Source organism: Trematomus bernacchii, unplaced genomic scaffold (assembly GCF_902827165.1).
Source record: "Trematomus bernacchii unplaced genomic scaffold, fTreBer1.1, whole genome shotgun sequence".
In the NCBI taxonomy this organism is placed as follows: Eukaryota; Metazoa; Chordata; class Actinopteri; order Perciformes; family Nototheniidae; genus Trematomus; species Trematomus bernacchii.
Window position 1 is genome coordinate 2,493,945 of NW_022987714.1, and position 23,430 is coordinate 2,517,374.

Consider the following 23,430-nt stretch of genomic DNA (forward strand, 5'->3'; position numbering starts at 1 on the left):
CTCAAAACACACTTGAGTTTGGATGGTCTCTATACATGTAGGTTTAAAAAAAAAAAAAAACGTTTTTGCAGCTATTGCACAAAGGTGTAAAGACGACCCAGACGTGACTCTTAGCAGGAAAAACACAATGTTCTGCATGGCTGCCCAACATCCACTTGCACAGTATGACTCACTGCTACAAGCTGAGCTGAAAACATGCTGTACTGAAACAACATGGCACTCTACATGTTGCAAAATTGTCACATACAGACACAGGAATCATCAGTCAACATGACCATTCCCTGCAGCTTTCTGGTTTAATTTAACTATGTGTGCAGGATGTTATCATGCTTGCTGACACAGCTCACTCCTAATGACCACTTCCTGCTTAACAAGTTATTAAGGCTTGGGCTATGCAGAGGCGCAGTCATTTCCTCATCTTTACTGTGCACGCTCTTTGATCATCATGGGTGGGTGGGTTAAGATAGATGGATATATGGACGGGATATTAATGAACTCAGGTCAGGCCTTTTACTTGAAATGGTTTGTTTTTGGTTTACAAACAGTAAGAGCTCCTGTGTTTAAGTATTATTTCATGCTTTTCTCGGTAACAAGACTAAACCTCACAAATGCATTCACATACAAAAAAATCAAGACAGAAAAAAAAACATTTATTAAAAGTAAGACAAATACCTGAAGTCACATAAAATACTGTAACATGTATATCCAAAAGATGGCTGTATTTGTTATCTTGTGATAATGGCTGAAGCAGAAAAAGCTACCAACATTTGTTCAGACGACAGAGCCCTTCATGTATCTGAAAAACAGTAAGATATGATTGTCGTGATCAGCTCCACAAGCAAAAACACAACCCCAAATGATTAAAAGCAACACACTGCATGTACAAATATTGCATATAAAATATCTGGATGCCCTTAATGCCAATGCTGTGCTTTTATTCACTTCAAGCTTTGCCCTTAACCTTATAAACACTAAATATGTTGTGTGTCATTGTAGGAAGAATTTATATATATTCTGTATCTCATGTACAAGATAGGTAGATGAGCATTTTATGCATTCTTGACTGAGCTTAATATGCATTAATACAGAGTCTGGCTCATTACAGACTTGTTTAATTTATAATATTTTAACTTTAAAATGTGGAAAGAATAGTCTGTTTCTTCCAACAAGAGACCAGTCCTTGCCAAGCCCTTTTATAGCTGGTAAAAGGAAAATACATTTTCATTTGCAATAAAAAAATTCTGTGTCCTTGCAAATGTATCCACTAATATCCTTTACTGCTAATTAACTGATTGCAAACATTTGTTTGACCATTGGAGTGGGAGACAGGCACTGTGCTGTGGCTAGGACAGGTGCAGCTAAAATCCTGAGGTTCACAACGCTGCCGACCTTTGACCTTCCACGTTGCCCTCTCAGATTCGTATATGGAAGGTACTGGAAAAAAAAGACAATATGAGACAGGATTACTCATAGTGCTGCACACAAACTGACTCACAGGAATCAGGGAGAGATGTGTTCAGCATTTCAGTGGGGACAGTGAGTGGTGAGTTCATTTGCATATAAATGAATGTACATAGTGGTGGCTCGGGATTAAAGTGATAAGCTGGCAGTTAAACGATGAACATGATTAACAGCCATCTGGGGTTTGAATACTGAGTAACCAGAGACAAACAGCTCAGAGCACTGCAGCATGAGGGATAATGATTTTAAAGGCTTACAGCTTGTAATGTAGAATGAGGTGTACACATTATATTGAAAAAATGCTCAAAACAAGACATGCTTTTTCTTTAGTGTGGTACATTTAATCACCTTAAAAAGTCTGGAGCCCTGGTAATCATGTTTTCAAAGTCAGCATAGGAGAGTTTGTTGTCTCCGTCTAAATCCGCCTCCTCGATGGCTTTCTCGCACACCAGCACCACCTCTTCAGGAGTCAACTCCTCCTTCGTCAGCCTATTCAAAGTCTTTACCAGGTCCTCTTTGCACAGGTAATTATCCACATTGAAATCTGTGAGAAGAAGAGATTAATGGCATTGATTTCTGGATGTAAACAAACAATTCAAATTGAATGTTTTTGGAATGTGTCATTACCGTATATTTTGAAGGCATATATGGCCTTTAGTTCCCTAGGAGCCATTTCACTGAGGACTGAGAACATGTCCACAAATTCATTGAAGCTGAGGTTCCCCATCCCGTCCTCTGAGAACGACTCTACGATCCTGTTGCGGAAAGGATTTTCCTACAGATAGAAGAGATGACAACCTTTACATACATCAGTGGGACTGTTGATACACATGGAAGTACATGGAAAATCAATATCTTAAAGAATAACCTAAGAGAACCATAGGTTTCATATGTTAACAAGCTGTTGTCGGTTTCATACATGATCAGGTATAAACTGGTTAAGTGTTTTCTGCTGATCACAGGTTTCAACTGAAAAAAGCTGACTGTTATGGTGAAGCCAATATTTGTTTTCATGGTTGCTCAACCACAAGCTGCAATTAAAGAATTGATATCACAGGCAATTAGCTGACACAACTTGTAATAAATTCAAACTGAAGGGGCGACCATCAGCAGAGACTTGGAATCTCAGTAATTTATTACCTTTATGCATCTTACTTACTCTTTACCTCCGACCAATATGCACAGTTGTTGCCCAGAGGATGGTTAGCATTTTTAGGCCATCTAAGGCAATGCTGTTTTTAACTTCACACAGCATGAGTCAGTCCAATCAACACAACACAGCTAATAAAAACTTCAAATGTATTTATGGTAATGAAGCAGTAGAGTGCTTTGGGTATTGTCTTGGTCTTATGAATGAATCCTGCCTTGAGTGGTCTCCCTCCTCCTCTTCTCCATCCTTACAGGCCGTGCACTCATGTGACAGATTTACAGGCAAAAGCCAATTATGCCCAGAAGAAGAACACATTATGAGTCTCTGTGCTAAAATCTCAGTGGACAAGAACTCCATAAAAAATGGTGTGTTACTTGAGGGCAGGATAAAGGTGAAGGTAAAGGTGGGTGCAAGGTAATGCAACATGCCATTCCTAAACTGTCTGAATGTTCTTTTCAAATGGCAGGGGCCTCAAATAGGAGAAGATGTGCCCGTCAGTATGGAGAGGCTGAGCGTTTCATGGCACATTAACTTTCATGATCTCACAGAATGTGGTTTAATGCAATCATATCCATGATGCTGATGGTTAAAAATCAATTCTGTCCTCTGACGGAGAGTGTTTATTGATTAGGTGTTGGCCCACATAAGTTGTGGGGGCCATATTTGTTTTATTGTCCTTACCGCACAATCCAAAATAACTAAACAAAACACATGTACACTGCTGGTGGAAAACAAAGTATGGCAGATCCTTTAGGAAAGAGTTTCAACATAGACAATAATAAGGTACTGTAAAGAAGGATTTACGTTTAATTCTGGCATGTTGACTATTAAGGCTAAAGGCAGTTTACAGTCAGGATCGTTGGTGTAGTCCATGGGGACGAGATGTGGAGCCAATTCATGATATCTGCTGTGCAATCTAGAATAAAGAAAACAAAAACACTTTCAACATAATTATATTTATTTTCATGCTTCAAGTGTGCTGTTATTTAGGAAAGAGAATTGACTACCAAAAAACAAGCTTTGCATTTTCACACACCTGAAACCAAAGATAGGATAACACTTTATTTATCCAACAGGATATGATTTGGGCTTACACACATTTGTAGCACAACTCATGTAGTAAGATGACATAACCAACCTCTCACTGTCTCTCCTGTTCGGTTCTCTCTGTGTGAATGATCAAATAATTATGTTGGGAAAGTGGCTTATCCTACAACCCCATTTTCACTCTGTCCTTTAACTAATCTTGTCATGGTGTACCTGCGATGCCAGAGCAGAGACATTAATCAGCAGGGAAACTGGCGTAAACCTGTCAAATTGATGACATTTTATTGGTACTCCACAAGAAATGAACGAATAAACCTGCAGTTCTAATGTACCATGACGATGGAAAGTGCTTTAGGGGTAAAGGGTCTGTACATTTGCCTTATTAACATTATGTTTTATTTCCAAAAACACAAGATTAAGAAAATGAAATGAAATGTCAAATCTGTTGGACCTTATGACCTTTAAAGATGTTTTTTTTATGTTACGTAACTGTTCTGTAACGCTGCAGCTGGAGACAGAAACAAGAAGTGTTTTATGAAGGTCATAAAGTGGAGGACCCAATTACGCCCTCTGCTGATTGGCAATTCTATTTCCAGTCCACTGAAACTAAATTAGAGTCAAAGTCAAGCCAATATCACTGAAAAGGAACATGTACATGCACACTGCTTGTTAATAAGAAGACAAAGGAGAAAAAGCAGCATAAATGCAGTGAAATTGAATGGGAAAAAAAGAAATTCTAATTTAACAGAGCCCTGCTGAAGAAATGTGGCTATTGATGTACGGTACTCATTTGATCACCTCTGCTTTACAAATGAAAAAACGTAGAATCAAGCAACCCTGTTAATTTGTTTCCATTATGAATTCTTGATAGTTTGTGTAATTCTATAAGACAATAACAGGTGAGACAACAGGACACAAATGACTGCATTGTCTTACTGCCATTTAAAAACAACAACAACTTTACTGCCCATATACTGATTTGGCAATTCAGAGCCAACAGTCCTCCATGCCACTTTCATCCTTTTCTAATGTTACACTGAGACATTCTTGAGTAACAGCATTTAATTTCTTTAAGCAGCTATTTATCTTCCAACATCTAGAACCACTGATAAAAGATACTGAAACATGAGCATTATTATCCAATTCCATTGATAAGAAAAGCAAGACATTTGTTTAATTTATGCCTGTCATCAACAGGCTGAGTGACGGGAAAAGAGAAATGATGCTGCCCAATGAATCATGATACCTCATGTAATCATGAAGAGTAGATTGATATTTTTGTAAGTGTTGAGCTTGCACATGTCGAAAGAGGTAGAAATGTGACACTGAAAACAACACCAGTCAAAAGGTCAACATGGCCTTCAAAGGTGACGCTGAACATGTAAAGATTTTTACTTATCTCACGTAAAAGCAATCTTCATGGACATAAGTGCACATTCTGTGCAATTCATGTAATTACATTTGTCTGCATTATCTGTTATGCTGCAGGCTGTTGATGGGAAGATGTAAAAGGATAATACATTGGCTGTATAAGATGATCATTCAATTATATTTGAACTCTAAGCCAAAATGAAATATTTCTACTTCACAATAGCAATAGTAACATACACCACATAAAATGAGAAGATTGATTGATTCCCATTTGAATTGTAATTTGATCATTCAAATGAGCCCTTACTCGAACAACACACATGTAATTGTGTTATACTCTAAATACGACAGTAACTATAAATAATTAACTGTATATATTGGAAGGAATGCATGTGTTAAGGCTTTAGTTCAGCTTGTTAGGGCTAAAATGTTTACCTACTATTATTTATCTTCCCCTGTTTGAACATTTCCCAAACACAACACAGCTGCCCTATAAACCAGTCTCAGCATTCGGTCCCCAGGAGGCCAGCAGTCTGCTCTGATGACTTGGCAGGGCATAACGTGTGAGACACTTTGAATTCCTCCAACAGGAGCCAAATGTACTCTGAAGCTGTGACATTTTGTAAACACTCCCTTGTAATGACAGTATGTATGGTGATTTAGTATACAGTATTACATGCACTGCTCATGTTTACAACAGAACAAGTAGGGAACATAGTGATATAAAAGACATTCGTGTGGTAACATTATTGTGTGTCAGCTATATTGTGGCTACAGCAGGTGGTTTACAACCAACAACAACATCTGTGAGCAATTCATCAGAAGCAAGAGGAAGAATTGATAATAGTCTTACCGAAGAATTTCTTTGCGGGTAAAGAACGTACAGTCCTGCAATGACATAAGAAAAGCATGATGTCATGTATGACTGTATGACAAGTGTTTATGGGACAAAACCCATTTACATATTTTATGAAATCCTCTCAATGACACTTCTGTGAGTCACGTGAACTACTTTTACTGTAAACGCTAGTCAAGGTGTCTAGTGTCTCTTTTGATGACATGTGTGAGTGTTGTCACCGGCCACTTGCAATAGGAACGATGTGGCGAGGGCAACATGATCTGCTGTTGTCTGACATGCACGTGTTGGCACACACATTATCCAACAGGCCTGCAGGAGCCACCTCACTTTACATCTCCGCTTGTATCCACTCTGTCTGAGCTGTGCTCGGAGTGGGAGAAGCAGAGCGGAGCCAGCTGATCTCTAGAGACAAAGCTACCCACTCAAGGCAAACAGGACTACTTAGCATGTTTGGGTTATGATAATCATGTATGTAAAGCATTATGTGAGGTAATTATCAAAACCAACTAGTCTCTAACACGATAGACCACATTATAAGTAAAGCCTATAGAAAATGTAATTAGAGCACAATGAGGTCTTGAGGTTGAATTAGGTGTATAATCTTATATTTGATGCTAGAAACAAAGGATGAAAAAATGTATGCCCAAGACAGAAGCTAAGTCAAACATAATGTAACAGTATAATAATAAGGTTTTTAAGGAGCAGCAGGAGTAACCAGAGAGGCTCTTGAGAAGTGACCTGTCTCCTAGAGTAGAGTTTCACAGGCTGTCACACCGGCTTGGCATCAATTATTGAGTCCACACCTAATCACATGATAAACCTGTGCACAAAAAGATGTGTTTCTCCTTCCCAGGAAAACTTGGATCATTGTTACAGGAAACAGAGAGCCAGATCTTCTCAGATAGTTGCAGAGCAAACATAAGATCCTCAATGAAATCAAAACCTTCTGCTATCCTCCCCTCGAAACTGTAAATATTTAAACAGTATAGCCCAAGCTGACCAGTAGGAAATTGATTATTGCAAATCAATTATCGATGAAGACTATAACCAACTGATATTTATAACAAATGTAAATGTTCAGGCTTTTTTGTTAAACCTAAAATTCTATCTAAAACACATGGGGTTAAACTGCGAGGTTTGACTTATTGGAAATAAAGAGAAACAGTGAAATATAACAATAATTTTCGATAGTAATAAATAATCATGGAAAAATGCATGCACTTAGGCCTTTAAACACTCACAATTAATACTTACAAGCATGACAATGATGTATGCATAGTGCTTTATAATGACTTATTTTATGCTTTAACATGACTTTCTGATTCTGGATATTGGCATGAATGACCTATTCCAACATGCTTCAGGTACACATACATGCAAGCTCACCTGGTAGGCATCAAGTTGCTCGTCAGTAAATATCGTTTGTTTATTACCCATCTTAATCAGGTAATCTGTTGCTTGTACACATTCACAACACTGAACGTCCGAAGCCTTTTCTCAATGAAAGGCATTTAGGGGGTCCGCGGCAAAGACCGAGTCTCCGCTCAGGATGCCGCCACGGTGCAAACTCTTAAAGCAGGTTGTAGGTGTTGTTGTCCTTATTTGAGATGTCCGCCATGACTGGTAAATCTAGAGAATGAAGCAAAAACAGGAAAAACGTGAAAAATGAAGAGAACAAGAGCCGTGTCCAGTCTTGTCGTAGCCATGGGAGGTTGAGCTGCAAACTGATCTGCTTCTCTTAAAGCACCGGCTGTCCACAGGAGGCAAACCAATAGGACCCCAGCCTCAGGTAAAAAAAATTAAAAAATACCTCATCGTGGACTAGAACCTTCTGGTAATGAAGAGGCTGTGTTCTCTTGATTCAGGAGTTTCTTAATGTTGGTGAAAAGGATATCCAAAATACGATAGTAAACTGTAATGAAGGCTAATTAAATGTTTACAAATATATAATATGTTCAACTGTTTGCTTATACAAGTCCCTCATCAACATTATCATATTAAACATTTGCTTACGTTGCCTATTTTTTTGTATCCTTTTTTATTGTATTTTTCTATTTATATTCTTTATTAATGTTCTTTAATGTGTAGCCTTCTTTCTCTGTGTTTTTGTTTCCTCTTATATGTGTATTGTATGCACCACAGAACAAGTAAATACCTAATTGTCAATACAATTCGGATTTTCACTCTTCCAAGTATGGTTACTTCGGATGTCACATAAATAATGTAAAAATATAACATCTCCACATGATATGATATGAAATGGAATAGAAACATTAAGTAATATCAAGTTGTTACATGAAGTGACTACTCTGAATGCATGTCGCCTTATGTTGTACTCAGAGCCATATATGGCGCTGGTTGTACTGATGAGTAGGCTACTTCATGAGCCTAAATAAACGTAGTAATTCCCATCTCTGGCTAATTGTGCCTACAGGTGCAAACTCCCACACCAAGAAAGTTTGATCCTGACCCCCAGATACTTTCCAAACATGCATCTTTTCGTAGGTTATTTAATCCCTGAATAGATAATACTTTGCATGCTCATTTATTATTTATCATATTGATGTAATCACCACTTAATTGGCTTTTCATTCAGAATTGACTCAGCCTTACCACAACAAACCTCTATGGATCATACTTTTCGGCAATACTATAACAAGAACAAAACTTGTAATTGAGTCCTGAGAACCTGTTGCACGGAAAACAACATCTACAAAAATACTGTAACACATATTCCAGCCCCGTCCTCATCTCCCCTCTCTCACAGTGCATTAGACTAATGCTCTGCATTATGCTGGACTGCAGGCTTTAATCCACCTGCCTCCTATTATTGCAGCAAAGCAGTACAGTGAGCGTGTCCTGACTGCACCTCAGGACAGATGCCAGTTTTACATTTCCATAAAACAACCACTGCCTTGTCTTTCCACCACATTGGTTAAAATCATCGCTTATTGCGATAGTTAAGTTATCTTGCAAAGTTGCTCATGATGGACTCTAAGCGAGATAAAGACCAAGGTAAGTTGCCATGGATAGCTTGTTGCTACGCTAGCCACTAGCAGCTTGTGCTAGCTGGCTGCGGCTTCAGCTAAGAGCCAGCTAACAACGTATCGTTCGTTACACAACATTTTACGTGTGTCATCATCAGGGGAAAAAAATAACAATTAGAATTTCATTTAATAACCCACCCACTTTCATCCGGCTGAATCATCTTCATGAGAGTACGCAGCCGCTGACTCACAGCTAAGAAACAGATGGCTACTAACACAAGCTAACAACATTTACTGGTGTCAAGCTAAGCTACAAATCATCAGCCTATTTATTATTGCAGCTGTTGACATATGCAAGATGTGTGTTTGGTGACCCTACTCATTCCACCCATGACTGTTTCCCCCATCATGTTGTCTTGTCATACTACCCTGTCTGGCATCTTTTACAATGTGTATAAATACAACTTCGGGTGATTAAAATCTAAAAGGATGTAATGGGGAAAAAAAGACCCCAACATCATTATTTTTGGTTAGTCTGATCTTTCTTGTCAGGTGAATAAGTCATTCATGTATGCAGTCTCATGAAAGAGTATTCATGTTTATGGAGGGACCAAATCTGCCTAAGGAAATTAAACCAAATATAACGTCCTCGGTTGTTATTCATGCAGACAACTGGGGCGAGCTAATACCATAAGAGACAGCACAGAGGACAGCTCATCTGTCTGTGTGTGACCCCTTCCCTCTAGAGCTGCCAGACGAAAAGCTCATTGTGCGGCGAGATATGAAATGCAAGGTCTGCCTGAATTAGTATTTTTTTAGAAGGGTTGCATGGGTTGTTTGATTGGTCCACCGTACACAGAGCAGACACAGTGCTTCCGGCATTCTGCTCTTGCATCCCTGACTCACACATCCTTGCTCTGTGATTGTGTTGCATATGTAAAAATAGAAGACGTGGTTTGTTTTTCTGCACTCATATTTATCTGATTCTTCCAGATGCAGACTGTGAGAAGATAACGCCTGTGCTGCTCAAGTCGCGTACAGGAGAATTTGATTTGGAGTCAATACTGTTTCTCAAACTGAGAGGTCTTGGTAAGTTGTAATTAACATCTACTATTTAACCCCTTCATAAATGCATCATAGTTTATAATGCTAACTGTGTGTCTTACAGGAATAATTGATCTTGGATGCATTGGAGAATGTTTAAATTTAGAGAAACTGGACCTCTCTGGAAATAACATAACAAATGTAGCTCCTCTAGCATCTCTCCGGCTTCTTTCTGTACTCTGTTTGTCTTCAAACAGGATTTCCAATTTAGGTAAGATTTCAGGAGCAATTTATTCTTTATTTGCATACTGTATGTTTGTTCACTTATCATGGAAGTCTCTGCCATGAATATAAATAGATTTCTTAATGCATGTTATTGCTTTGGTACTTTCAGAACCCCTGCGCAATTGTGAAGGCTTACAGAACTTAAACTTGGCTGGTAATATCATATCCAGGTATCACTATACGACCATTGACCAAATGTTTACTCTAAATGAATAAGAATGCCAATATGTCATTGATTACAATGTTAATATCATAGTATAAGAACTATTTAATGTCATTGATGTTAAATATTTTTGCTGCAATAATATTTTTAAGAGCAATATTCTGGATAAGTCCTGTAAAATTATCTCTCATCTGTTTCTTTTTTTTTTTTTACCAGCATTGAGAACCTACAATGCCTTCAGCTGTTGAGAAAGCTAGAAAGTATACGTCTTAAAGACAACACCTACAATTACACTAACCCAGGTAATTTTGTGTGAATTTGCTTTTATACAATCTGGTTAATGGAACATCTTGTGAAGTGAACTCACAATATATTTCTCTCTGCACAGTGTGCAGGAACGCAGCATATAGAAACATAGTTCTTGAGATGTTCCCCCACATCAAGGTGCTTGATGGTAAGGTACATGTATATATAATGTTTTCATTTAGTCTCCTGCATAACATTAACTCTTAGACTAATGTTACATTTTTTATCCTGTTTTTAAATTGTAGGGGAAAGAGTGGTTGGGCGTGGCAGTGAACTGTACCAATTATGTAAAGACATTGATGAAACCATCAAAGGTACATTAGCTATTTAGTGTGTGTTTTTATCGTGAGTTGTATCTGAGACTATGTTTAGTTGTACACAATGTATGAATGGCATCCATGACATGTTCAGGATGCAGTCATGTCTTCTTCCTTGCTTGACTAAGTTTTCTTGTTCATGTAAAATATGACTGAACTGTTTTTCTTTTTTTCTATTCAAGCTGGTTCATACAAGAATGGACAGCTTGTGGAACACACTGATTGCAAACCATGGGTAGAGGATAATTACTGGGAGTTAAAAAGATCAAACAATGCCATTATTGAAGAAGCCTACAAACAGTTCAACGGTAAGAGTTTCTGTGCAGGGCCTTTTTGTAATTTTAAGAAATGTTTTCATTTCATTTGATCTACAGTCCACCGTTTAATAAGATAAGATATACTTTATTAATCCCAAATTGGGAAATGTTTTCGTTGCAGCAGCATGTAAAACAAGTATAGTACATAATTAGAAATAAGAAAAGACTAGAAAATAAATACATATATACATCTCAAAATAGATGATAAAACCGAACTATAGAGTGAAAATATAAATGTTGACCGTGAAGAAAAAATATGTAAGCTATCTGACAAATAAAACACTACTGAAGGGCTAAATTACAGCTAACAGAATATAAAAGTGGGATATTATTTACATTAAGTGTGCAAGAATGACAGTGTGTTATCCTATATCATAATTGACCTTCATTTATTTTTCTACAGATGTACTTCATGAATGCAGACTCCTGAACAACAGAGCCTCTCACGTTATTTCCCAAACTGAAAGATCTATGAGCCTGAAGAAGCAGCCAAAGCAGTATGCGATTTGAGTTGGACTATATGAACACATTTACGTTTTTGTTGTATGATGCACCATGGCTGTACTGTAGGCTTTTCAAATTACTAAGCTTTATCCAAATGCTTGATCAGTATCAGACACATGCTTTGTATTTGCATTGTGAGGCATTTGTTGAAATTCTATCTCATCCTATGCATTGAGTATCAACGATACACATAAGTGGTTTGAAAACCTTTATCTATACTGACAACTCTCAGTTTGGTTCAAAGATGTCTTTACTTGCACAGTGTGCATTTTGTACCATGTTGTATCCTGCATTTATGCTAGGAGCTATGCTGCTTAACAATTTCTATAAACTTCATCCATATTGCATTGCTGGATAATGTTGGGAGTTAATGTGTCCCATGCTGTTTGCTTTCCTTGTAAGTTGAACTTTTGCAATAAGTGATAGAATGATGTTTCAGCTGTTTCTATTTGTTTTATAACATAACGTTTATTATGTGTACGAACAACTTCTGGAAAAATACAATGTTTTCAAACGTGTTCTTCAGAGCTTTGATTTGTACTTGTTTACTTTGGACCACTGAAACTATACTACACACTACCTTGCACATCCACAGCCAAAGAACATGCATATTAGTGAGGTCGACTCGCAGTTGCAGTCCACTGGCGCCACCTGCTGGCCTTCTACTGAACTGTGTGCTGCAATTTAAGTCACTGTACGACCATGGTTCACACCAAAATATGTCGTTAGCCTGTTAATGATAGGGATATCATTTATTGTTTGAGCTGGTTGAATTTAGTTTAGTTTATTAATTGAGCTGTATTACTCCATATACTACACACAAATGCAACTACATCTCAGTGCAATTCCCGGAAGATGTCCAAAATAAGAGCAACGGCAACCTTTTATTTTGCAATTTGCAAACATAAAATTATGTATTAAAAATAGTCTATAACTGAACGTTGCTATTCCAAAAATAATAATACGTTTTTTAAAAAGTACAAATTATGTAAAAGGCTTTAAATGTATTAAAGGGTTTATTTTGAAAAACACATTGGTTCAGAGCGGATATCCGCTTTGTTCTGTTAGCTTCACAGCTGCTGCTGGCGCTGCTGCATCGACCTTGGCTAGTAAAGGATGGCAGGAAAGGCGTGGAGGTCAACGGTATGTACGGGGAAATATGTTAATCGTTGCAGCAAACGCATGCCATTGAATTATAATAAACTACCTAACGTTAGCTTATTTGACTATCGTTCACAAAGTGAAAGACTTCCGGCATTCCAGTGACAGTTCACCTAGCTAGGTGCTAAAGCTACTTGTTTGGAGTTACTATAGCAACCTGACTAGTGCTAGATGGCTAGTTAGGTAGTATTGAACGAAAAGGAAAGCTTAGCTAGCAGCAACCTACATGTTTTATTCTATCATACATTGTTTTAAGATTCATTTTATAGGTCATTGTTCAATTTAAACAAAATGTCAATGTAATGTCCCTTATCTACAGATCTTTAACCTACTAAGACAGTGGGGTTTATCCATCAATGGCAAGGATAAAATCGAGGCTCAGGAAGTAAGTTAAGCAAACGTATTTCGAAAAGAGCTAATGCTAGCTAGCAATTTCCCTCAGTAAAACTGTTATTCAAATCTGGAATGGACATAATGTTTTGCAAGTCGGAGCGCCTGTTAGATGTCAGTTGTGCTAAAGGTGACCTCTTGATTCACTTTTCCTACTGGTGATCTACATCTCCCTCTCTTGTGGTGTTACCGTGTATCATCGGCAAAGGCAAGTTACTGTGTTTATAGTCATTTACACTGAATAGATATATTATAAAATGACGCTTTCAACACAGCTTACATGTTAACAATTAATGACATCCACTGCTGTGAACTGGATTGAGACTATCTATCTATCTATCTATCTATCTATCTATCTATCTATAAATAATAGTAAGTTTCATCTCATTGTACTGCTTTCATGTGCTTTTGAAAGCGGTATCCTAAAGTGACCAAGGATTGACACAACATATGTATTTTTACTTTTGGTCATAAAGTGCACTACATGTGAACAGTTATCCAGATCAAGTAGTCTATTCTATGAAACACAAGTTCTTAATTCTCAGGTCATCACCATTCTGGTATGTTCACCACTCTTTTCTCAATAAGATTTGCTCAATTTACTAGTTTTTACTAATTTACTTTATTTAATGTTGCTTTTTCTTACTATTTTTGAAAATACACAATAAAACACTTTATATGACTCTGTGTATATACACTTTATATATGCTGTCAACATCGAAAAAACGTGTTGGGGAATTGTTTTATTTGTGCCTGTCAGGTGTCGCGGGTGGTTGGAGCTTTGAGGACAGAAACTCCACAACCCAGGACGTATGTGCGTGGGGTATGTGTTTTTTCTGAAGAACTACACACAAAATGTGATGTTACTTATTGCTTGTCTTACACTGTGCATAATTATTATTTTCTGATACGTGTTTTTTTTTCCGCCCTACAGATTCACACTGTCACTTTAATCCCCGGTGATGGAATTGGTCCAGAGATCTCCTCTGCTGTCATGAAGATATTTGAAGCAGCTAAAGTTAGTACTGGAGGAGCAGCACAAACAGTATTTTTCACTAACAACATCATCCAGCTAAATTATTGTTTAGGTTGCAACAGATAACTTTTGTATTACTCAAGCCTCGATACTTAAGAGACCAATCTGATCCAATCAGTAAAGCAATTAAAGTCTGCTTAATGTATACTAATCAAGTGATTTTGCTGTACACCCCTTTTTTAAATCTAGGCACCTATTCAGTGGGAAGAGAGAAATGTTACAGCCATTAAAGGACCTGGTGGTAAATGGATGATCCCTCCTGATGCCAAAGAATCCATGGACAGAAACAAAATTGGCCTAAAAGGTAACCTGCTTAACAAACTTTAGATTACTAAAATAAAAAGTAAATGTCAGTTAATTATTGTTAATTATCAATATTTATTTACTACAAGACCACTTTAATAAATATATACCTTGTGTTAGTAAAAGGTTTTTAATTCAAATGAGTTTTAGATGTGTTAGCAGTTGAATCAGTACATTTTTTTTTAAATTACTTTTATTCTTCAGGTCCTTTGAAGACACCAATAGCGGCAGGCCATCCCTCTATGAACTTGCTGCTCAGGAAAACCTTTGACCTTTATGCCAATGTCCGCCCCTGTGTGTCCATCGAGGGCTACAAGACCCCCTACACTGATGTGAACCTGGTCACCATCAGAGAGAACACTGAGGGGGAATACAGTGGGATTGAACATGTGGTACGACCCTAAACAAAACATTACTTTTCCAGCTGTTAAATTGTCCACAGTTTTGCTCTATTGACGTTTTGTTTATTTTCCCTTGCACAGACCACATATGATATTAAGCAATTAAATCAATGTTATTTATTTTGTCACATATTATTACCATAAATCTCTTGGATTTGTGTATTTTCAGATTGTTGATGGAGTTGTACAGAGCATTAAGCTCATTACAGAGCAGGCCAGCCAACGCATCGCAGAGTATGCTTTTGAATATGCCAGAAATAATCAGAGGGCCAGTGTTACTGCTGTTCATAAGGCCAATATTATGTAAGTTACATTTAGTACAAAGTACTTCAACTCATTTGTAATTTTAAAATCTATTTCCTTAAATTGAATTATTGTCCTCTTTTGTCATTTTTATAGGCGCATGTCAGATGGGCTGTTTCTGCGGAAATGCAGAGAGGTTGCTGAAAAGCACAAAGATGTGAAATTCACAGAGATGTATTTGGATACTGTGTGTCTTAATGTAAGTCCCAATATATTTTGTCATTAAAACGTTGAATATGTACACTGTTTTAGATGGATATAAAGCATGTTTTGTTATACGTTAATTAATAGTGGCATTGTAATACTTGTTCTTATAGATGGTACAGGATCCCACACAGTTTGATGTATTAGTAATGCCAAATTTGTATGGAGACATCTTGAGGTAAATAAATATTCTACATAGTAAACCATAGAGCCAAGTATGTACAATAATACATCTAAAGGCAAGTGTATGTGTTTACCATTACAGTGATCTTTGTGCTGGACTGATTGGAGGTCTTGGAGTGACTCCTAGCGGGAACATTGGGGCCAATGGTGTTGCCATATTTGAGTCGGTACGTTTTTTTTTTAAATTTCCATTTGTCAGACTCTTCATTTATTTTTTTCTTCAGTTTCACTTCCATCACAAAAGTACATGTTGCACAGTAGAAATTCATAGTGTGATATTAGTTAATTCAAGCACATCAACGCATATCACACTGGTGTTTATACAAACGTCAAACATAATGAATGTTTCTGATTTATTTCTCCCGTCAGGTTCATGGAACGGCCCCAGACATAGCAGGAAAAGACATGGCCAACCCCACCGCCCTGCTGCTCAGTGCAGTCATGATGCTGCGGCACATGGGCCTGCATGGCCACGCCAAAAAGATAGAAGCTGCCTGCTTTGACATCATTCGAGACAAAAAGGTAATCTACTTTTAAAGAAATTGAGACGTGCCGTTCTGGTTTTATTTGACTGTTAATTACGAATTTTTCTCATCCATCTTCAAGGTTCTAACAAAAGACCTGGGAGGGAACTCAAAGTGCTCAGAATTCACAGAAGCAATATGTCAACGAGTGCTGGATCTGGACTAAAAGGATCCTTAAAATACCACCGGTTGATTATGAGGGTCGCTTTATGTCACCATGTTACATTTAAACCATATTATGTATTTTTAAAACACTCAGGAGTTAAAGATCCTGATTGTGTTATTGTTAACTTTGCAAGCTCTAAAGTAATGTCTTAAGACCAACAGTTACTGTAATTGTGTGTATATGTGGATATTGTTTATTTAATGGCTTAATATGGCCACTTGTCAAATGTAATTGACACTTTTATTTGACATAAAAGATGCAATTTGTAACGTCCATGGTCGCTTAAGTAACACTGAAGATGTTTGTCAAACATTCAACTATGTGTTTTACATTCCTAATGTGAAAAAAATGGATTAAAGCTTTTATTAATTTACATATAATCAGGCTTCTGTTACGTGAAACAGATGTTTTGCACTAAGTTTTTATTTTCTGTCATACTGCTGCAAATATCATGAATGTTTAAAGAAACATAAATATCACTATGACAACCGAACTGCCAGACCTTTTATTTATTGTTATGCAATGACTTGACTATCTCAGCTGCTATGATGATGACTCTAGTAATAAGATTCCTGGTGGAAGAATATGAAGAAGAAAATATATACTTTATTAATATATTATAAAGATATTCAGTTTTCACTCTGTTGTTATACAGTTACAGTTGAAATACACACATGCACACACAGGACCATATGGGGACTCAAACCAGTCTTTATGGACCAAATATCTAATATTGAAAACCAAATGGTATTTACACAACATACAAGATCCTGTCATGAAAGTAACTGTTATGATTTAAAAGCATCAAAAGATTTAATTGCAGACCAGAGTCAAACATAAATCAAAAAGAAATATTTCTGCCTATGAGAAAATGAATTAAAATTGTGTGACTTTGTAAAATTCTCAGTATTATTCACTATTTATTTATCTGGTAACTTCTTTAATGTAAAAGAGAAACGTAAATTGTTCCTGTATTATTTATGCATTCTGAACACAAGACACAGATATAATTAAATGCCATGCATGTCCAAAAAGATAATGAGATATGGAAGTGATTTTTATACTAACAGTTACACAGTCATTTCTCTTAGAACGTGACACTACTCTTGATAGAGGCTCTCTATGACCTTCTGGTACATCTTCAACACAACAGGGCGACGGAGCTTCATTGTGGGACCTGAAACGAGGAAATAATTATAATGAGCAATAGTTTGTCTCACAATTTAATTGCTTTAAATATAAAAGTGTAATCTATTTATTATACAACATTCTCAACCTATCCATGTGCTGCTTAATTTACCCAGCTCTCCTCCAGAAACAGAGAAGTCCTTTCTCAGGATAGCCCACTTCTGTATGCATTGGGCGTTAGAGGTGGCTGTCGAGTTTACTCTGTTGATCGCTTCTTGAATGGTCCGGTACACTTCTTTGTCTTTCCCCTCGATGATGTCAGACACCGTGGTTGCTTGGCTGCCCAGTTGTCGGCAAAGCTGCACAGCCTCACCACTCAGCTCCTCCGTTGGCTCCATGGTTTCTGTATCGCTACAACACTGGAACATGGAAATACATTGCTGGGGTTACACTTCTCTCTCTAAGGAGATTAACCAGAAGAACATTAGATGAAAATGGCTAGTTAGTGTTAGTTTGTGTCTGTAATTGGTGTATTTGCAATAACCCTGACCTTGGTAATGTCAATAATACAGTACAGCGTACCATCATCGGGATAATAACTAATGGCTAATCTAATAAGATACCTTGAGTGTTAAAAGCATTGTCAAGAACTTCCTCTTGTCCCCAATGAGCATGGCGTTGCTGATGATAGGTAGCTCCTTTTTCACTTTTTCCTCTATGGAAAGAGGGGGAATGTTCTCCCCTCCAGCTGTGATGATCAGCTCTGAATGGAGAGAGAGGGCACCCTGACATCACATGGATAACAGGGATAATGGAGACGTATGTTCTGTGCAGAACAACTTGCACTTAGATGTGGGAAATGTACAGAACGTGAGCTGGTGACCTATCACAAGCAAGTTTCCTAATATAGCCTTATTTGCTCAGATTGTTCTACCTTTTATTCTCCCTGTGATGTACAAGAAACCCTCTTCGTCGATCTTGCCCAAGTCTCCAGAATGCAACCATCCATCTTCGTCCAATGCTTCTCTTGTTTGGTCTTCCATGTTGAGGAAACCCATGAAAATGTTACGTCCCCAAAAGCAAATTTCCCCTGTCCCCTCAGAGTCCATGTCGACCATTTTGTATCTACAGCCAGGCACCACCTTGCCGCAGCTTAGTCAGAGAAAAAAATATGTTAATATGATTTTAAAAACACATAACCATACATACAGTTTTTCCGATCCTTGATTTTGTATTACCTTGGTAGTTTGTAAGCTCTGGGACCTGACATAAAGTGAGGTCCTGTGCTCTCACTCATGCCATATGCCTCATACAACCTGATGTTCAGGCCCAGGAAAAACTGCACCGTTTCACTACTGATCGGTGCTGCTCCGGAGAAGAACTTCTGACAGCAAGACAGACCCAGCTCAGTCCTAAGCCTCTGAAGCACAAGGCTGTCGGCCAGTGTGAACAGGAAAGGTTTGTCATCATCCCTAAAACAAAACATAAGAAAATGTCAATATTATTGAATAATCTCTGCATTTGATGGCTCAGTTTAATTATTCAAAAATATTCAAGTTTCATCAGCACTTACATTTGTGTACACTTTTGATTGGCTTCCAGGCTGACTGACATTGCCCATGTCACCAGTTTCTTTTTCACATATCCACACTCACTTATTGCCTGTTTTATTTTCTCCATCATTTTCTCCCATACTCGTGGGACACCCATGTGAGATGTAGGACAAACTTCTTGCAGAGTTGTTATCAGGCTTCCCTATAACAAATAAGGGACAAACCGAGCTAAAAAAAAACACACAAATCAAGTGACATTTATTATTGACCACATTATTCCGCTTGTCTCTTGCACAGCTAAAATGTAGTTTGCATGATTGATTAAGGAGAATAATGCATATGGGAAAACTACTAGTTGCACCCACAGTGGAGCTATTAACTTTAATTTACTAAAAGTCTTACAGATGAAAGACTCTCATTTGATAGCTGTAGTCCTAATCTTATATGTACCTAATATGGTACTTGAATTAATATTTTCCCTATTTATTTACTAGAATATTAATTTACATTTACATTCAATGTCTATTTAGGTTTTATTATGTCTCTTTATTGTGTATATATTATAATTATTTAATCTTATTAAATTATTTCCCCTTTTTGTCTGATGTGCTGTATAGCTGTCTGTGGTAGGGGTTATTGTGCACTGTTCTTTGTTTGTTATGTCTATAACCATTATATCTGTGATCTAAGCAATTTTATTTACCTTTAGGGCATCTGGCTGTGCAAAGTATACCAGCTCAGCCCACTGGATGCCCGTCCACATATCATAGATCTGAGCGGCGATGTGGCTGAGAGGCAGGTAGCTCACCAGTGACTCCTGTTGGGTGTCAGCTGGCTGCATCTCCCCCACCCTGCTGGCATGATTGGCCGTCCATGTGATCTAAATACACATCACAGATAAAGATAGACGTTTAGTCTCCTGTAACTCTGAGTAAGTGCGGACTAAGAATAGTAAACTTACATTGTCATGACTGAGCATAACTCCCTTGGGCTTGCCCGTGGTGCCAGAGGTGTAGATCAGGATGCAGCATTGGTTGGCTCTCTGGCTGTCAATGATGTCATCCAGCTCATCCTCAGAAACATCTAGACCCAGATCCATGAAGTCCTCCCACTACCCCAAAACAGCAACATAGCGTCACAGCCTGAGCTCAACAGACACTTTGATAATTTAATCAAGAGGACTTACGGAGTAAAGGTTTGGGATCCTCTGCTGGGGGTTTCCACTGAACTGCACTATGGCTTTCAAATGGGGCAGCCTGTCACGTATCTAAGGTATAAAGAGGGAGACATTTACAGTATGTTCTGTATGTGGAGAAAAACATTTATATATTATATACGTGACAGTACCTGCAGGATTTTATCCAATTGCTTCTGGTTTTCTACCACAATAATGTTGGCTTTGGAGTCACTTGCAACATACTGGCAAGCTTCTGGTGAGTTAGTTGCATAAATTCCTGTCATTATCCCCCTAAATAAAAAATGTTCATCAGTCACAGGAGAAAAAAAGGTTAACGGATGTAACATTGCAAAATGAGCAGTTGAAATAATAAAAACAGCATTAATAACAAAGACACTGTATATTTGGGTACAGTTTATGCTGATTCATGTCAGCTGTTGATGCTGTGTCTTTCTCACCCTGCCATGATGGTACCGACTGAAGAGAAGAACCATTCTGCTGAATTGAATCCTAGTATCGCCACTCCATGGAATCGTTCTAGACCAAGCTGCACACATTTTTGTCTTTTAAAAAAAAATCTGTCCATTGAAAGTACTCAATAGTTTAAATAATTTAGTATGTATTACACACAATGCGTTGTTTTTATTTAGAAAACATACCTTTATAAAGCTCTTGGCTGCTCTCCGGCAGAATTGATAATACTCTGAGAAAGTTATCTTTTCCCATTTGTTGTCCTTCTTGCTGGCCAGTGCGTACATGTTTCCATATTTCTCAACAGAGGCTTTAAACATTTGGTGAACGGTAACCGGTTCCTCTGGGCATCCTTCTTCTATTCTCAGTCTCACCGCGCCTTTAGCATCAGTGGTCCAAAGAGAATTGGCTTGAGCAAGTGGTGTGCAAGCAAACTGAACTTCTAGGTTTTTCCTTCCTGAGAAAAGGGACAAAGGAAATTAGAAAAAAAATAATCTAGTTATTCCCAAGAGGAAAACAAGTTTACATACTCAATTCAACAGACCCATGTGCTCATAACTCACCTACAGAGGCATGTTCTTCACCATCTATCTGCACATGTGCCATAGACTCCTGAACTCTGAAAAATAAAGAGGAAAGGTGGGCCTAACAGCTCATACACACTCACATTGTGGCAATCGAGCCACTCGGTCATCACATGGGTCTAATTTTCAGCTGCGCTGTTTAACACACACAATGTCAGGCTTTTGCCAGAGCGGAAGCCCCATTGTTTTGTTTGACAGAATATTTTCAATGCAAGCTCAAGTTTATTTACTCAGGCTCATTAAAACTCACAAAACCCAACTCACAAAAGTCTCGAAATGAGACTATCTGGACTTTAAGCCTCCATTCCTTTTCTATATCCATAAAGTGTTGGCAACGATCAATTTGAATACAAGGTATACAGGATGCTGATACTGAAAGCTGGTGTTAAATTACGAAATCCGGTACAACTTTCATCACTCTTCCAATTTAGTGATGTAGTAATTTCAAATGCTAACTAATGAATCTGGTTCACTCAGCCTTAACTTGCCGAACTTCTCCTGCAGCTAATTTAACTTCTACTTAAAAGTAGTGTCGTCTAAAGAGACTAGCATCTCTTCCTCCTCAAGATAAAGTCATTTTTTTATAGCTTACCTGTTTTCAAGTTGATCTTCTCCATTCTCCTCACCAGGAAGGTCCATACTGTTGTAGATATATTGGTAGTGAAACAATCCTCTAGGATCTAGCCTCTTGATTTGCTAAAAGGAAAACCTTTTCAAAATCGACTGGTATGAAACAGAAAATGTTTTCTTACAGGACAAGTGCACCCTTAAATAGTAGGACTTTAGAGTAACTGGTAACAGCAAGCCCCATGAAGTTTTAACTAGCTGTGAACAAATCAGAAAGTCCTCGAGAGCACTGCATGGACCTGTTGGCTCAAGAACATGTCCAGAATTTAAATGAGCTTAGTCTTTTCATATGTAAAACAGTACGATTATAATGTTAAATCACACACATACATGTTAAACCCAAATCCTAACAATTCTACTTTAAGATAATCTAAATTGCATATATCTGATGAGAATTATAATAACCCAATATCTGAGTTTAGTATGCCAAAGATTGATCACTTGGGTTAATGTGAGCTGCCTTATGTTGAGCCCTTCTGATGTACAGTATAGTCACTTGACGGAAGTGTAGCACTTTTTTGTTAAGTATCAAACTACCAATACAGCCACTCACCTATAGTTGTGGCATAAACACTGAGTTTATTTACTCAGGTACTGTATCTAAGTACAATTTAGTGGTACTTGTAGGCTACCTTACCTGAGTATTTTCACTTGATGGAAATTAATAGGGTTAGGGTTAGGGGGCTCAATTTAAGTTGAACATTTTAAAATGTTTTTTTATTTTAAAAGACTGGTTTGTTTACATTCCATTGCAGTACTTCAAAGTTTGGGCTTTGTGTCGTATAGTTGAGTAGTTACAGGATGGATAACATGAACTGCATATAGAAAAATATATACTTTCATTAGGTGAGTTACAGCAATGAGTTGCAAATTTAGGATTGGGTGAGTATTTATAATATAGATGTATTTATAAAACTAAACTGATTTTTGGTTTAATGTAGCTTTAAACCTGGAATATCTTATTTATTCTGGCCACCTGGGGGCAGCAGGTTCAGCTAATGATTATGTATGTTCACTATCACCAGACACCTTTTCACATTGTTCTTTCACGTTTTAATTTAACATATTGTTATTATAAAAATATTGATAGTAGCCACTTTGTGGTTCTTTCCTACAAAGAGTTGGATGTTAAATTACCTTATATAACCACCGCTTCATGACATAATAAAAATAATATATAGCCTACTAATATTAACAAATATTGTGCTTTTATCTCCACTAAGATTATATGACAGCCGTGGTTACTGTTAGTTATTTTGCATGGCAATATTGTATAGGTACAATTTAAAAACAGATAATAGTACGTAGGAATATGCTTCAACTTAAATAAATCATAGAAATATTGCCTACATTTATAATAATAAAAATAGTATGCCCATAACACCAACCTTTTGAGGAGGCTTATTGG

At 37.5% G+C, this 23,430-nt stretch overlaps 4 protein-coding genes across 6 annotated transcripts; 2 read left to right on the forward strand and 2 right to left on the reverse strand.

Moving 5' to 3' along the window:
* Window positions 1-629: 629 nt before the first annotated feature.
* Window positions 630-9,905, reverse strand: cib2 (calcium and integrin binding family member 2). Of its 2 annotated transcripts, none has more exons than XM_034142139.1 (7): window positions 9,078-9,905; window positions 7,275-7,517; window positions 5,883-5,917; window positions 3,416-3,527; window positions 2,089-2,236; window positions 1,810-2,005; window positions 630-1,434 (listed from the first exon to the last, which is right to left on the reverse strand). In XM_034142139.1, exons 2-7 carry the CDS (start codon window positions 7,323-7,325, stop codon window positions 1,413-1,415), a joined length of 564 nt encoding a protein of 187 aa, XP_033998030.1. In that variant the 5' UTR covers window positions 7,326-7,517; window positions 9,078-9,905; the 3' UTR covers window positions 630-1,412. The 2 variants fall into 2 exon arrangements, with proteins under 2 accessions (XP_033998030.1, XP_033998029.1); XM_034142138.1 differs by having other exon boundaries at window positions 9,074-9,905.
* On the forward strand, window positions 8,703-12,332 carry lrrc61 (leucine rich repeat containing 61). The gene is made up of 9 exons (XM_034142137.1): window positions 8,703-8,903; window positions 9,869-9,964; window positions 10,044-10,190; window positions 10,314-10,374; window positions 10,584-10,669; window positions 10,756-10,821; window positions 10,919-10,987; window positions 11,173-11,298; window positions 11,711-12,332. Exons 1-9 carry the CDS (start codon window positions 8,873-8,875, stop codon window positions 11,815-11,817), a joined length of 789 nt encoding a protein of 262 aa, XP_033998028.1. The 5' UTR covers window positions 8,703-8,872; the 3' UTR covers window positions 11,818-12,332.
* A 532-nt stretch (window positions 12,333-12,864) lies between these two features.
* idh3a (isocitrate dehydrogenase (NAD(+)) 3 catalytic subunit alpha) lies at window positions 12,865-17,650 on the forward strand. Of its 2 annotated transcripts, XM_034141186.1 has the most exons (12): window positions 12,865-12,954; window positions 13,292-13,357; window positions 14,123-14,185; window positions 14,297-14,380; window positions 14,588-14,702; window positions 14,906-15,093; window positions 15,272-15,405; window positions 15,502-15,604; window positions 15,723-15,787; window positions 15,875-15,959; window positions 16,162-16,314; window positions 16,399-17,650. In XM_034141186.1, the coding sequence occupies exons 1-12, from the start codon at window positions 12,928-12,930 to the stop codon at window positions 16,480-16,482; spliced, it is 1,167 nt and encodes a 388-aa protein (XP_033997077.1). In that variant the 5' UTR covers window positions 12,865-12,927; the 3' UTR covers window positions 16,483-17,650. The 2 variants fall into 2 exon arrangements, with proteins under 2 accessions (XP_033997077.1, XP_033997078.1); XM_034141187.1 differs by lacking the exon at window positions 13,292-13,357 and having other exon boundaries at window positions 12,866-12,954.
* acsbg1 (acyl-CoA synthetase bubblegum family member 1) lies at window positions 17,583-22,034 on the reverse strand. The gene is made up of 14 exons (XM_034141184.1): window positions 21,988-22,034; window positions 21,375-21,430; window positions 21,000-21,268; window positions 20,799-20,887; window positions 20,511-20,631; window positions 20,350-20,430; window positions 20,125-20,274; window positions 19,867-20,043; window positions 19,184-19,365; window positions 18,849-19,082; window positions 18,545-18,762; window positions 18,234-18,373; window positions 17,783-18,029; window positions 17,583-17,659 (listed from the first exon to the last, which is right to left on the reverse strand). Exons 1-14 carry the CDS (start codon window positions 22,032-22,034, stop codon window positions 17,583-17,585), a joined length of 2,088 nt encoding a protein of 695 aa, XP_033997075.1.
* Between the last annotated feature and the right edge of the window lie 1,396 nt (window positions 22,035-23,430).

Bases quoted from the DNA above. Each gene is read 5' to 3' on its own strand.
- cib2 (XM_034142139.1), bottom strand. From the start codon at position 7,325: ATGGGTAATAAACAAACGATATTTACTGACGAGCAACTTGATGCCTAC. The intron at 2,237-3,415 runs GTAAATCCTTCT...TTCTATCTGTAG, and splicing joins TCAACATGCCAGAATTAAAC to GAAAATCCTTTCCGCAACAG. The intron at 1,435-1,809 runs GTGATTAAATGT...TTTTTTTTCCAG, and splicing joins AGGGCTCCAGACTTTTTAAG to TACCTTCCATATACGAATCT.
- lrrc61 (XM_034142137.1), top strand. From the start codon at position 8,873: ATGATGGACTCTAAGCGAGATAAAGACCAAG. The intron at 10,191-10,313 runs GTAAGATTTCAG...TGGTACTTTCAG, and splicing joins AAACAGGATTTCCAATTTAG to AACCCCTGCGCAATTGTGAA. The intron at 10,375-10,583 runs GTATCACTATAC...TTTTTTTACCAG, and splicing joins GCTGGTAATATCATATCCAG to CATTGAGAACCTACAATGCC.
- idh3a (XM_034141186.1), top strand. From the start codon at position 12,928: ATGGCAGGAAAGGCGTGGAGGTCAACG. The intron at 14,186-14,296 runs GTATGTGTTTTT...TCCGCCCTACAG, and splicing joins CCAGGACGTATGTGCGTGGG to ATTCACACTGTCACTTTAAT. The intron at 16,315-16,398 runs GTAATCTACTTT...TCCATCTTCAAG, and splicing joins ACATCATTCGAGACAAAAAG to GTTCTAACAAAAGACCTGGG.
- acsbg1 (XM_034141184.1), bottom strand. From the start codon at position 22,034: ATGGACCTTCCTGGTGAGGAGAATGGAGAAGATCAACTTGAAAACAG. The intron at 21,431-21,987 runs GTAAGCTATAAA...TTTATTTTTCAG, and splicing joins GAAGATCAACTTGAAAACAG to AGTTCAGGAGTCTATGGCAC. The intron at 19,366-19,866 runs GTAAATAAAATT...TATTTGTTATAG, and splicing joins CACAGCCAGATGCCCTAAAG to GGAAGCCTGATAACAACTCT.